This window comes from Lepidothrix coronata, unplaced genomic scaffold (assembly GCF_001604755.1).
Source record: "Lepidothrix coronata isolate B3197 unplaced genomic scaffold, Lepidothrix_coronata-1.0 Scaffold340, whole genome shotgun sequence".
NCBI classification, from domain to species: Eukaryota; Metazoa; Chordata; class Aves; order Passeriformes; family Pipridae; genus Lepidothrix; species Lepidothrix coronata.
In genome coordinates this window covers 345,445-358,492 of record NW_016690520.1, presented here as the reverse complement: position 1 = coordinate 358,492, position 13,048 = coordinate 345,445, and the positions used below count along the sequence as shown (strand labels likewise).

General features: G+C 50.1%; 1 protein-coding gene across 2 annotated transcripts in view; it reads right to left on the bottom strand.

Moving 5' to 3' along the window:
- Positions 1 to 11,866, bottom strand: part of ACSS2 (acyl-CoA synthetase short-chain family member 2) — a 30,964-nt gene extending 19,098 nt beyond the window's left edge. For both annotated transcript variants that reach the window (XM_017838424.1, XM_017838425.1), the window contains exons 1-2: positions 11,724 to 11,866; positions 11,186 to 11,381 (exon numbers count right to left, since the gene is read on the bottom strand). In XM_017838424.1, the coding sequence (XP_017693913.1) occupies positions 11,186 to 11,381; positions 11,724 to 11,847 (320 nt within the window). In that variant the 5' untranslated portion in view covers positions 11,848 to 11,866. The remainder of the gene's footprint in view (positions 1 to 11,185; positions 11,382 to 11,723) is intronic.
- Between the last annotated feature and the right edge of the window lie 1,182 nt (positions 11,867 to 13,048).

The window sequence follows — 13,048 nt, the reverse complement described above, 5'->3', positions numbered from 1 at the left end:
ACCATCTGCAGATCCACACAGTCAGAAACAGAAAAATCTCAGACCAAAGCAAACTAGGGACAAAGCCAAAGCCTTTCTGGCCTCTGGAAATGCTCCCATTGAGGACCAAAGGGGCTGCAGATCATTTAAGCTTCTCCTCTAAACTCCTGTGGCACATCATTCTCTTTTTACAAGGACATGTAGTGATAGGCCAAGCAGGAGTGGCTTCAACTGAAAGACAGGAGGTTTAGATTGGATATTAGGAAGAAATTCTTCCCTGTGAGGGTGGGGAGGCCTTGGCACAGGTTGCCACTTCCTGGAAGTGTTCAAGGCCTGGTTGAATGGGACTTGGAGCAACCTGGTCTAGTGGAAGGTGTCCCTGCCCATGGCAGGGGGTGAAACGAGATGGTTTTTTGGGTTCCTCCAAACCAAACCATTCCATGACTCTCTGATTAAATAAAAGCATTAACCCAAGGTGACCAAGCACAGCTGGGGTGTGGGGCACCTGGAAGGTAAAGTTTCAGAGAACAGCAAATCACCTCAAAGCCACCAGGTTTCATTCCCCAACCGGCAGGGAGGTGATGGCAGCCCAGAGGGCAACTCTGCTTAATGCAGGAAAAAGGCTCCACGAAAGTACCCTTATTGGAAAGTACCCTTAAGAAAACATGGATTCTCGGCTTGAGAAAGGTTTTGGAAGAGGCAAAGAAGCAACAGGAAATGATGCAACACCGCAGGAAGAATTTGCACAGTGGGGAACCACAGAGAGACTCCAGTAGGGCAGAGATGGGGACAGTGAGAATGTCTGCCCTAGGACCTCTCTGTTGCCATCTAAACTAAAACAAGCTCAGAGCCCAAAATCCATCCTGAGCACGGGACCAAGTGCTGCATGAGAGGCACAGGATGGAGACAGCATGACCCATGACTGCCAGCTCCTGCTCCAGGAGCAGCCTGTCCCCAGAGCAGGTTACAAGGTAAAGGAAGGAATTTTCCTGCTGCGGTGACAGCTCCTCACGTGCAAGGTCACTGGGGGCAGCCAGATGGGCTCACGGCTCCCTGATTCATTCCACGTCCAGAATTAGAGCAGCCAAAATGCCAGGGAGAGCTGGGCCCAGCCAAGCTCCTGCCATGTGTGGAATGGGCTCACGTGTGTGCCCCGTGGGCAGCGGGAGCCCCGGGCCCTTCTGGCGCCTGCCCAGTGCCAGCTGCTCACACACCTCCTGTTTTCAGACACTCCCCAAACCTACAGCCTGAAAAGGGTCTGCCTGGAGACAGCCTGGTCCTTTGGGAACAACAGCAGCCAAAACTGATAAAAATAGGGTTTCCCCCTCCACCCCAGCCTTGCTTATGCCCATTTGACACAGGAACAGTACTTGAGATTATGGTGAAAATGTGGAGTTTGGGGAGACCAGCTGTGCAAGATAATCAGAAAAAGACAGCATTTCATCAGAAAAAAATGCTGGTATTTGCATGGATTGTTCAGTGTGGAAATAAATACTCCTGAACAGACTGCCCAAGCAGATGGGTCTGCAGCAAGTCTGCACCTCTGGCTCCAGGTTTGCAAAAAACCTTCATGAGGACATTTCGTAATAACAGGGCAGCCAGCCCAGCCCTGCCCATGCTTAATGTCACCCACCTCCCACCACAGTAATGCACGGCTGGGATTTCCCAAAGCAGTTCTGGGAAGGCTAAGAGGTTTTTTTGAGCAGCAGGTTTACCAGAAAGCTCAGGCTCTACCATCCCTGTTAGCCACGCTTGAATCCCGTTGCATCGTGATAAGGATCATGAAAGAAGAAGTGGTGTAACAGCAGAGTGCAGCTTGGGAGGGGCTGGTGAAAAGGTTTCCCCAGTGAGTTCAGAAATGTTTGGCAGCAATGACAGAACACTGTTGAGTAAACCTGGGAACAGAAATCCCAGGGAAAAGAAAAATCTGGCCAGTTTAACAGCATCTCCTCCTAAAACTACACAGTTAAATCTGCATTAAAACCACCCTATGATTTTCCCCTCCAGTGCCCCCCATACACATAGGTAGGGCCTAACAAGGCTCTTCTTCAAATCCATCTCTGAGCCAAACCATCACAACTTTAAGTTGACCATGTACCTGGGATGAATAGGTTCCTATTGCCACAAAGAAACCCAAACCAGGCCGGCAATCAGGAGCCCTGTGCTCTACAGAGCATGATGCACAAAGTCCAGCCCCAGCTCAACACAGGCATTACTGTGCCTGTATTTTACAAAACAGCTAAAACAGAGCTTATTTCTACAGGGACACTGGGCCACCACCTGCTCTTTGATCAAGGAATTAGTCTTCTAATCACCTTCAAAAATAGCCATATGGAAGCGCAGCCTACAAAGCAAACACCCAACGCCCTGCATGGTTGCTAGTGTCCCACAGGAAAACCACATCCATCTTTCTGTCCTTCCTTCTCATTAAATACATTCTCAGCTACTGTCTGTATTTGCAGCCTTTCAGAACCTAAACAAATACCAGAAGCATCTAGAGAAATAATATTTATCTTGTGCAGCCCAACCACCGTTCACTTTGCCATACCCTGAGCGATCCTACAGCACAGAGTCCAGCTGGAGGTGGACACTGCTCCAAAATCACTCCTTTATTTACTGACCTGCCAGAATTCCCTCCAATTTTCCCCACTCATGCCAGGCTATGCCCTAAAATCTACTTCAAGCCCCTTTCTTTAGGCAGCAGGGTGCTCAGACATCTCTGAAGGAACTATCCATTCAAGGGCATACGCATTAACTCTAATCATGTTCTTACTTTCTGACGTTATTTTACAGCACAAGAGAACAGCCATGGACGAAAAATGCCACCTTTTTGCCTACTTTATTTAGAGGAAAGGTTTTTTTTAAGCAACTTTAATTATTTTTTTTGGAAACAGAATGATTACACAGCGTTGCAACAGAGGTCATGTGCAAGACTCGTGCAGTACATCACCGAACCTGGCTGCCCTCAGCCAGCGCTTGGAACCCTGCAAGCCAAACCCTTGGAATGCTGTGGAAAAATGTGAGAGTTTGACATGAGAGGAAACACTTTAGATGTTTACCAGCAGTAAGTTTTTCAGAGGAGCAAGGACTATTTTTATGAGTCCAACAGGAGGACAGCTTATTTTCAGTAAAACACAGTTGATTCCTTGTTTAAACAATTTACAGTTGGGCCATGGAACAATTTACAGATCCTGGATGAAGCTTCTGTAAGTAAAATAATCAACAAGTTACCTGTAGCTGGGAAATGCCCCCTTTTGGCAAATAACTGCATCTCTGGATGGAGCATCCTGCCAAATTTTGAAGACCTTCCAGAAACACGGAAAGCCAGGCAAGTTGATTTCAATGGAGGCTCAAACAATATCCATGAAGGTCATTATAGGAAATTTAAACTTTTAATCAGATTTTATGGTGGGCATTTCACCTTCATGCCTCATAAACCTCTACAGGTGATGACCAGGTGTCACCTGCTGGACTGTCATCTAAAGAATATCTCTTAGAAGATGGTCAGTGGCAGCAGGAATGGAAAACATGCTTCACTATCACAGAATGAATGGTTTGGGTTGGAAGAGACCTTAAAAACCATCTGGTTCCATGGGCAGGGACACCTTCCACTAGACCAGGTTGCTCCAAGCTCTGTCCAACCTGGCCTTGAACAATTCTAGGGATGGGGGAGCCACAGCTTCTCTGGGCTATCAGGTAGCTGGGTGTGAAAAAGCAACCAGGAAGGCCCTCCATTTCCTTGAGGGATTCCCCTAAAGAAGGGAGGTGATGAGCTTTGAATTCATGGCCAACTGCCAGGGCTCACGATTTCCTATCACACCACATTTCGACACTTACAACAAGTGATGTGCAGAAGAGAACTGAAACCTGCTCCAACAGGCCCGAGCTCCCCGGGCTGGGGGGAGGCAAGAGGTCTTGTGGTTTCACAATGGGTATTACAGCCCAAAAGCTTTGGGCACAGAGAGCCCACCAGGCACAGCCAAGGCAACTACCCCCAGGAAAAGATGCCACGCTTGGAACAAGCGCCACTCACACCTCTTTTGGCAAAGCCTGATCAATTCATCCCCTACTTGGAGCACCCACATGGGGCCTGAGCCTTGTCCACTGCAGCTCTGTTCACACCAGGGTGCCAGGGAAGAACACACAAGCCATTCACACAGCTAAAATAATCAGGTTTTCTAGTCCAATAAGCAAACTGAAGGCTCTGATCTTCCATGTCCTGAATCTGTACAGGAGTTCACCATCCCCTTTGTCCAGGAACTCCATTTATCCACCCCAAGCTTGAACTCTGCTGCCAATATCTGCAATATGCCATCACTGCACAACTGTGGTGCCCCTCCCAACAGTAACCAAGTATTCTTAGAACATATCAAGTTCCCTGTAATACCTGCCAGCACAACAAGATAAAAGTTTCACAGACATGAGAAAATCCAGGTGCTCTTGTCTGTGCACACACTCTCCTCAGTAATGACCCCAGGCAGTTATTGTGCTACACATACCCAGAGCTGTGCAGAAATGCAGCTTTGGACAGGGTATAAACCAACAATTTTGGGTAGGGATGTAAGCAGAAACTTATGAAAAATTATTAAATCCCTCGTGCTGAATCACCAGAGCAAGACCCTCTCTCAGAGCAATGAGCAGCACGAGGAAAAAGTACTAAATAAGAACATAAAAGATGCCATGGGTGTCATTTAAGCCTCAGCACTGCACTTCAGCACTGGGGTGTTCACAACAGCTCAGCCAAGAGCCTCTCAGACTAAACCAAAATGTCATGTTGGGGCAGAACCAGCATCTGATGTTTTGTCTCCAGGACCAGCAGCGGGAGATGCTGTTTCTGGAGGGCACGTGAGCCCCCATCAGCAGCTTGGTTTCAACGCTGTCCTTGGGGGACCTGCTGCTGGTCCTGAAAAGTGACCCCTAAAAGTGAGGAAGCAAAGGGCAACAGTAAACAAGCACCAAAAAACACTGTTCCTCCATCCACAGTTACTTTCTTGAACAACCTTTTGTGGGAAACTTCCAGAAGGAAAGCAGCCGTATGTGCTTAGAGCCGCCTGCCCCGCGCTCCGGCACTGCCAGCAGCTCCACCACCTCTCCCAGCAGCCTGCACTGCTCCATGCACACACTGACCCCGTTCCACTAGGGATGCAAGTCAGATCTACTGTTTCCCAGGACCCCCTTCATTGCTCTCTCCGAGCAAAGAGGGGCTGGCAACCTCCCAGCCCTTGGCACGGCAGCCCTTTGCAAACACCACTAGCACACCCTGGCCAGCAGCTCTGCAATTCCACATCCAAGTTCCTGCCCTCCTCTGCAGCACATGCCATCTAATCCTGGGCACTTACAGACATCCCACTTGTTTATCTGGTCAAATACTTCCTGGATACTCCCTTGTATTTATATAGATGGATGCTGTATCCCTGCCAGTAGCAGCTACGAAAGGTTTCTGAGCACAAAGGGTGGGAACAAACAGATCCAACAAAACCCAAAGGAAAGCTGCTCCCCTGAATCAAGGCAGCTGAGCTGCCCTCCCAAGATGGAGGGCTTAAACAACCCCTCTCCTTGCTGCTCTGCCACGGAGCAACCACACAAGTGCTGCCTGAGTGCCTTCTTTCTTAACAGATTTGACTTAACAGAGGAGAAAGGTTCCATTCTGTCTACAGAAGCAAGATTACGGGTTATTGAGCTCAGTAAAAGCTACTTCCAAAGAAAATCTTGAGTAATGCAGAACACCCTCCCATGGAGACACAAGTCCAGGAGTGTTTCTGAATGGGCAAAACCATGGGAAACCACAGGCACCGTGTAATCAAGTGGTCACCAACCTTTCACACCTGCCCCTTGCCCTTGTTGCACTGCAGAGCAGAACAGCACAAGGCTGGGAGAACTCGCCACCTTCCTGCTCCTGCCCTGCATCCTGTGATGGAAAAGGCTCTGCAGAGCAGTAACAGGGCCTGGGATCCCCAAAACATCAAACTAATCACCCTTCCCAGCATCTCCCTGAAAACTAGCAAGTGTAGCTGACATGGATGAGTCAAGTTCTGCTTCCGAGTCAGCCCCTGGAACGGGAAAACCATTTCCAGTGACTCCGTGCATGCCAACTGCCTGAGTACCACAGTGCTCAACCCCCTGACTCAGAGCATCCAGGAAAGCACACCCCACACATGGGAAACCCACAGGACAGGACGTGCCTGAAGGGGATACTTTGCTGCTCTCACATATTTAGTTCATCCCTCACCTGGGAACTACCTCAGAGATTTCTCTAGTAATGGAGAGGACGGAGCACATGAGTACAAGCCATTAACAGAAGCACTTGGGAATGAAGAACCTCAAGATACGACAGGAGAAAACCAGCAGATGCCAGGTCTCGGTGCACACACACACACACGCAGACCTTGGAAACAAGTTTCAGATCATGATCCCTGTGTTTTCCAGCCTCTCAGGCCAAACCAAGAACCTCCAAAGCTTTAAGCAGACATCACCATGCTGCCCTGAGGCAGCACTGTCTTCATCTCTCATCTGCAACCAAACCCACAGGAGGACAATCAGAGCAGTTACATGGAACTGGTTAATTTTCAGCCCAGCATGGCCTTGCTCCAAACAGCCAAGAGCCCACAGCTGGAGGCTCCATCCACCTATGGAGAAATGCCAGGGAGCTACACCTGAGGATGAGCTCTGAGTCCCTCCTGTCCCAGTTTGCACTTACATATGAGTATCCAAACACAGCAGCTGCTTGCACTACTGCCACAGCACTAACCACACTGCTGGGTGACTGTCTCAGAACTGGGAGAGGAAGAATTCCAAAGAAGTAGGGAAAGCACATGACTTGGACATGTCTGAGCTACTACACTACTCCCTTTACTCCACGTTTCAATCCCGTGTTTCTGTTGATGCTCCCACCACTCCCACTCCTGCACTACCCACACAGCTCAGTCAGAGATGTTGTCATTTGGAGGGATGAGAAATGCTTTCTGGAGCACTCAGGCACATGCAGCCAGCTTTGTAACTCCCTCCCAGGCTGGCAGATTTCACAAAGAGAGAACAGAGTTACACTTTCTGGCATGGCAACTACAACTGTCATTGCCCTTGAAGCAGGTACAAGATTTACAGCTCAATAAAACACTAATACATTCTGTGTAATTTCTTACCTACTTCAGGTGCATCCGATCTCCTTGATCTCCAGAAGCAGAGCACTGTACTGTCCAGAAATGCTTCCAAAAGAATTAATATCTGCCAAACCCGCCAATCTATCACTCAGCACACACAGCAGGGAGATGACATAGATTTCCGAGGATGCTGAAGGGGTCATCCCTTTTCCCATGGAAATCCCCATCAGGAAAGGAGCTGTGCTGAGCCTGGGTAGGGCTGTGAGCATGAACCAGACCAGGCACAGGCCTGCAAGTGTGGATCAGTAAAAACCTTCCCAGTGGCGAATTTTGTTCTTTAAACAAACTGTGTGATTTAGGGATGTGCTTTCACCACCAGAGGAATGTGTTGAAAGAGGCTTCATCACTGGAAGTATAAAAAGTCATCCAGGAAGTTACCAAAGAAACGAAGAGTCAGTTTGACACGGGACACTCCAAAGCCCTGAAGCCAGTGGGAGCAGCAGAGCCAAGTGTATCATGGAGAAACTGGCTACAATTAAACACTTTAAAAGGCTGGATATTAACAGCCAGCATCCTCAGTCACAGCCTCTGTGCATATGACACATGTGTGGGTTGATTTGGTTGTTTTTCTTTTTGTTTTTTTTTTAAAAATGCTCTATAGTTGTGGGGGTTTTTTCTTGCAGAAAGTTTTATTAGAAGATATCTCAGAGCTACAAGCCCATAAATCCTGTATTAGATTTTAAAATAAAATAAAGAAACCCAAACCAAACAAACCACACCTTCTCATCCTATATTTGCATGTCCTGCTTGTTCTAGGGAACAAGGGAATAATGCAGTTATTCTCTTGTTTAAACAAAGCTCCAGAGAGCTCCAGCAGCCTTTACTATCCTTATTGCTCCTTTCTAGGTGTGTAATATCATATGTCAATATTAAGAAAGCAGAAGATTAATATACTCTCCCAGAGCAGGCAGAAGCCAGCAGCCCCCTGCTAAGCCCCCACACCTTGGCTACAGGGACTCTGAAAACACTGTGCAAAGCTGCACCTCCTGCCCCTGTCCCCACCAAGCACCACCAGCACTGCAGCTGGAGTGACTGGTTTGAGAACCAGAGGCACAGGTTATGCACAGAGCAGGCTGCATCCAAGTGCCTTCACACCCCGGGGTCTAATTAGAGAGAGTTTTGCAACGGGTGTTGTTCTTTTTGAATTCCCACCCGGTTATACTTTTACCTCCACAGCTGCCCAGGCTGAAGTTTAGCTGAGATCACTGACAGACACTTCAGCACAGAACTAAGGGCTACTCCAGTGCCATGGGCATGTCTACAGCACACTGAAGGAATACTGTGCTCCTGCCCTAACTAACCACCCATGACAAAGTCCCCAGCACTGCTGCAAGTCCCCTCAGTGTCCCAGCACTTTGTCCAGCGTGCGTTTCATCTGCAAATCCCACAGATGTCACCACAGGTACCCACCTCCGCAGTAACCACTGTGACTGACCTCAGCCCTTCCACACAATTGTGAAAGAGATTTCACTTTTGAGAGCAGCACTTTATCAGAAGCGTTTCCTGGAGCTTCTGTTCCTTTTTTTAGGCCACATCAGCAATACCAAGCAGAGAAAGAGGAATCAAAAGCAGCAGAAAGAGAAATACTTGTAACGTTCGTGAGCAGTGTGAGATACCAGAGTGAAAAGGGCCACAGGGAAAATCCAAGTGTTTCCTGCAACTCAGGATGGGCATTTTGAACTACACAGTCCTCCTAACAGCAGCGTGAGGACACCACCACGACAGCAAACGTCACCTATGTACAAGTTCTGGTGCATGAAGCAATCCCTTGTACTGCCCTTTGTGCTGAAAATGCAATTCCATGTGGCTTGGGATTAGACCTCCTGAGTGGAGCCAATTTGGGCAGTCCTGGACTGCTGGTGGTGCAGGAACCTCCAGAGCAGCTTGGCCATAACAAATGCAAATGAACTGCTGGCTCCTTCCAATCCCAGCGAGGCTGAAGACAGCCAGTCAGCAGCTGAGTTTTGTCAGCACACATCACTTCTCAGAGACACTCAGCAATGCCTCCAAACGTTATTCACCTCTTCCCTAATTTCTCCTCTCTGAAAGCAGAGACCGTGGTCCTGTATCTTTTCAGAGCTCCCAGAGGTGGGCAGTCACCCATACCTTGGTATGAGGTCAGCACATTTTCCCACTTAGCAGGCTACAGACTTCTTAGAAGCTCAGGTATTCAAAAATAAAAAAAAACTATTTGGCTTTCAGAGGCTTTAATTTCTCTTTTCATCTTTCATACAGCACGACAAACCTCTAGTGCTTTAGGGAGCCAGGCTCATTCCAGAATGTTAAACATAAAATGTCAGAGGACAAGATGAGAGCAATTAATTATTGTTTTGTTTTGAAGAAAAGCACATGCCCAGAGAGGAGTAATTTTATGAGACACAGCCCTCGGCCCCACTTCCTCAAGTCCTCAGTGCCACAGGTGTGCAGGTCAGTACCACCCATGTCACGTCCAGTGTGCCTCTTCCATCCCTCCCACCGGCATTCCCACCTGACACAACATTCCCAGCTCCACACAGCAGTGCCAGGTCACTTGTGACAGAACCATGCTAGGAAAGTTTATCCCAAAACAATCAGGGAAAACTGTCTGCTGAGGAGGAGGAGAGACCTTGTTTTTCAGCACTGTGAAACACCACAACTGACAGTCACCCACCATTCTCATATCCACTCCAAGTTTTGCTCAGCACCATAAATACCCACACCCAGGCTGCCAGAATAACTAAGAAAAATCTTCACCAAGCCCAAATTAAAGCTGTAGGCTGCTGCCTCGCTGTCACCCAAAGATTTATGTGCAAGAAGAAGGTACCCAGTCCCTCCATAAAGCCCAGCACTGGCTGCCAAATGGCTCTGTTTGCTGGCACACCTTTACCTGAATGAGTTTACACAGTTTTCATTCAGAAGCCACAGTCATTTTGCATCTGAGCAAGCTGAGAATGTATTTAACTAGCAGGGAAGTATAAACACTTTCAACATTTCACCTGTGCCTTATCAATGTGATTACTTGCTAGGCAGTGCATGTAATTCCTCTGCTGAGGCGGGAGTGCTATGGACAGAAATTCCAGTGTGAGCCCTTTACACCAGGGGAAACCTTCAACTGCACAGATCACTTAGAGAATCTGACATTTTTATTGCAATGACGGTAAGACTTCTCCAGCTGCTCTGCTGAAGGGACTCCCCATATCCCAACGAGTGCATCCCTAACACAGGGTACATTTAATTGTGCTTCTGCACTGCCACATACAGTCATATCCATGCAGCATAAATACTATTTCAAGGGAAACAGCAAAATGCACAGGAGAGCCAGGCATGGCTGTGTCTGGGGACACAGCTGAGGTGCCAGCTGAGCTAGTTCAGCAGGGATTGTTAATTCTGGAGCTCAGGCATCGCCAGTGAAACCTACTTTGCATCAACATGAAAATTAAGCTTCACATAGATTTTAACACTAGTAACTACTCTGGTAAAAAATACAAACATACTTGAGATAGGGCTGGAAGTAACTTTTCTTCCCAAAGGTAGATAAGCCAGTCTTTCTGAAAGCACCAGTGCTAACATGTTTAAGTACAATGAATCAACATATAAGCTCAGGTATTTGGGGAAGGTTTCTGCCACAGGAGTGGAAGCTTGCCAGACCCACAATACAAAAACACGGGAGATACGGGGTTTATGAGCTTTTAGCTGTCAGACATTAGCTGTTCCTCACCCCAGGTCTCTGTCCACATCTACCTCCTTCATCAAGGAGTTGTAGCACCCGTCTCACTCCCATCTCTGACTGCTCTGAGCTCTCAGCAGGTACAACCGCAAAGGCAGAGCTGGAAGTCAGGTGCTCCCCGCTGCTATGCCAGGCACTCCAATGCATCCCAGGAAGGGCAGAGAAGCTCCACGGCACAGCTCTTCCCAAGGACACTGGAAGCAAACACTTGCTGTACCCCCCTAAAGGTTAAAGCCTCTCAGGTTCTCAGCCTCTCATTCACCTCAGGGGAAACTGACACTGTTTGTCCCCTTTCGAGGGGTATTTCCACACCTTCCAGGCCACAACAAACCCAGAAACTCACCAGTAAAACGCGACTTTGTCCCCGAGCTTCTTCTCATTGACATTTCTGTCCAGGAGGTTGTAGCAGATGTTGGTGGTCGCCCCTTTCATCCACTCCACGAAGATCTTCCCCTTGGTCACGTCGAAGTTGTACTTCAGGAAGGGTCCCGTGTGCTGGCTCTTCCAGTAGAACTCCTTAGCGATGTCACCCCAAAACTCTGCAAAGGCAGGCGGAGGCCACGGCTCGTCAGGGAGAAACAGGGATGAGGGGAAACAGGGATGAAGAAAACAGTGATGAAGGGAAACAGGGATGAGGGGAAACAGACAGGGATGAGGGGAAACAGGGATGAGGAAAACAGTGATGAAGGGAAACAGGGATGAGAGAAAACAGGGAGGGATGAGGCAGATGACACTTCTGCGGACAGGAGGAGCACCCTCCGAACACCTCAGCCGTGAGGGGCTCCCCGCGGTCCCCACACACCCCCAAGCCCCGCGGGCAGCCCCGGGAGGGCCCGGGGAGCCGCTGCCCCGCCGCCCCGCTCCCGCCCGGCCCCGCTCACCGTGCGGCTCCTCCACGGAGCGCTGGTAGAGGCGCTGGTAGTGGGGCAAGGAGGGGACGTGGGCCGCGGGCAGCAGCTCGGGCCGCGGCCGGTACAGCCGGGCCTGCTCCCCGGGCTGCACCATGGCGGGGCGCCGGGGCTCTGCCGGGCGGGGGCCGCCCAGCCCGCTCCACTCCGCCGCGCCGAGCCGGGGGCGGGCACGGCGGGCACGGCCCGCCCTCACGGCGGGGAGCGCGGCGGCACCGCCCCGCAGCGCCAGGGGCAGAGTCAGAGCCCGCCCGCCAGGCCCCGCGGCCCGAGGGGCGGCCGTGAGGCGCTGCGGGGAGGAGATATGGCACCCTGCGGCCTTGTACCCCTGTCGGTGCTGTCCCCTCTCAGTGCTATCCCCCTGTGTCAGTGCCATGGCACCCCACAGCCGTGAGCCCCCTAAATGCCGTGTCCCCACTGTCAGTAGTGCTCCTTGTGTCAGTGGTGTCCCCCGGGCAGCCATGGGACCCTCACAGCCGTGAGCCCCCTAAATGCCGTGTCCCCACTGTCAGTAGTGCTCCTTGTGTCAGTGGTGTCCCCCGGCAGCCATGGCACCCCACAGCTTTGAGCCCCCCAAACGCCGTGTCCCTCCTGTCAGCCGTGTCCCCCTCGCCAGCCGTGTTCGCTGTGGCACTGGTGTTCCTTTGCCAGCCGTGTCCCTCTTGTCAGTGTGTCGCCCTGCAGCCACGTGTGCCCCCCAAACACCGTGTCCCTCTTGTCAGTGCTGTCCCCCTATCAGTCAGGTCACCCCACAGCCATGAGCCCCCCAAATGCCGTGTCCTCCTTGTCAGCGGTGTCCCCTGTATCAGTGGTGTCCCCTCTCAGCCATGGCACCCCACAGCCGTGAGCCCCTCAAACGCCATGTCCCCCTTGGCAGCCGTGTCCCTCCTGTCAGCCGGGTGCTCCCCTTCAGCCGTGTTCGCTGTGGCACTGGTGTTCCTCTGCCCCAGCGAGGAACCCAGCGAGTCATGTCCCTTCTGTCAGTGGGTCCCCCTGCAGCCACGTGTGCCCCCCAAACGCCGTGTTCCCTCTTGTCATTGCTGTCCCCTGTGATAAATAAATAATTGTGATTCGTGAAACAAATGGGTGATTACGTCAAAATAAAACAAACGGATTGTAAAACTTAATTACACCCCCATAAAGAAATAAAACAGACCCTTACAAGGTCAAGGGGCCCTAAACCTCCCTGCTATCCTAAAAATAAAATATGGGTTTTTTAGGCGCCTGTTCATCCAAGAATGCATGAATTATGACCAGTTGTAGAGATAACCCTTTTAGCTTTAGCTGTAAGAAAACCC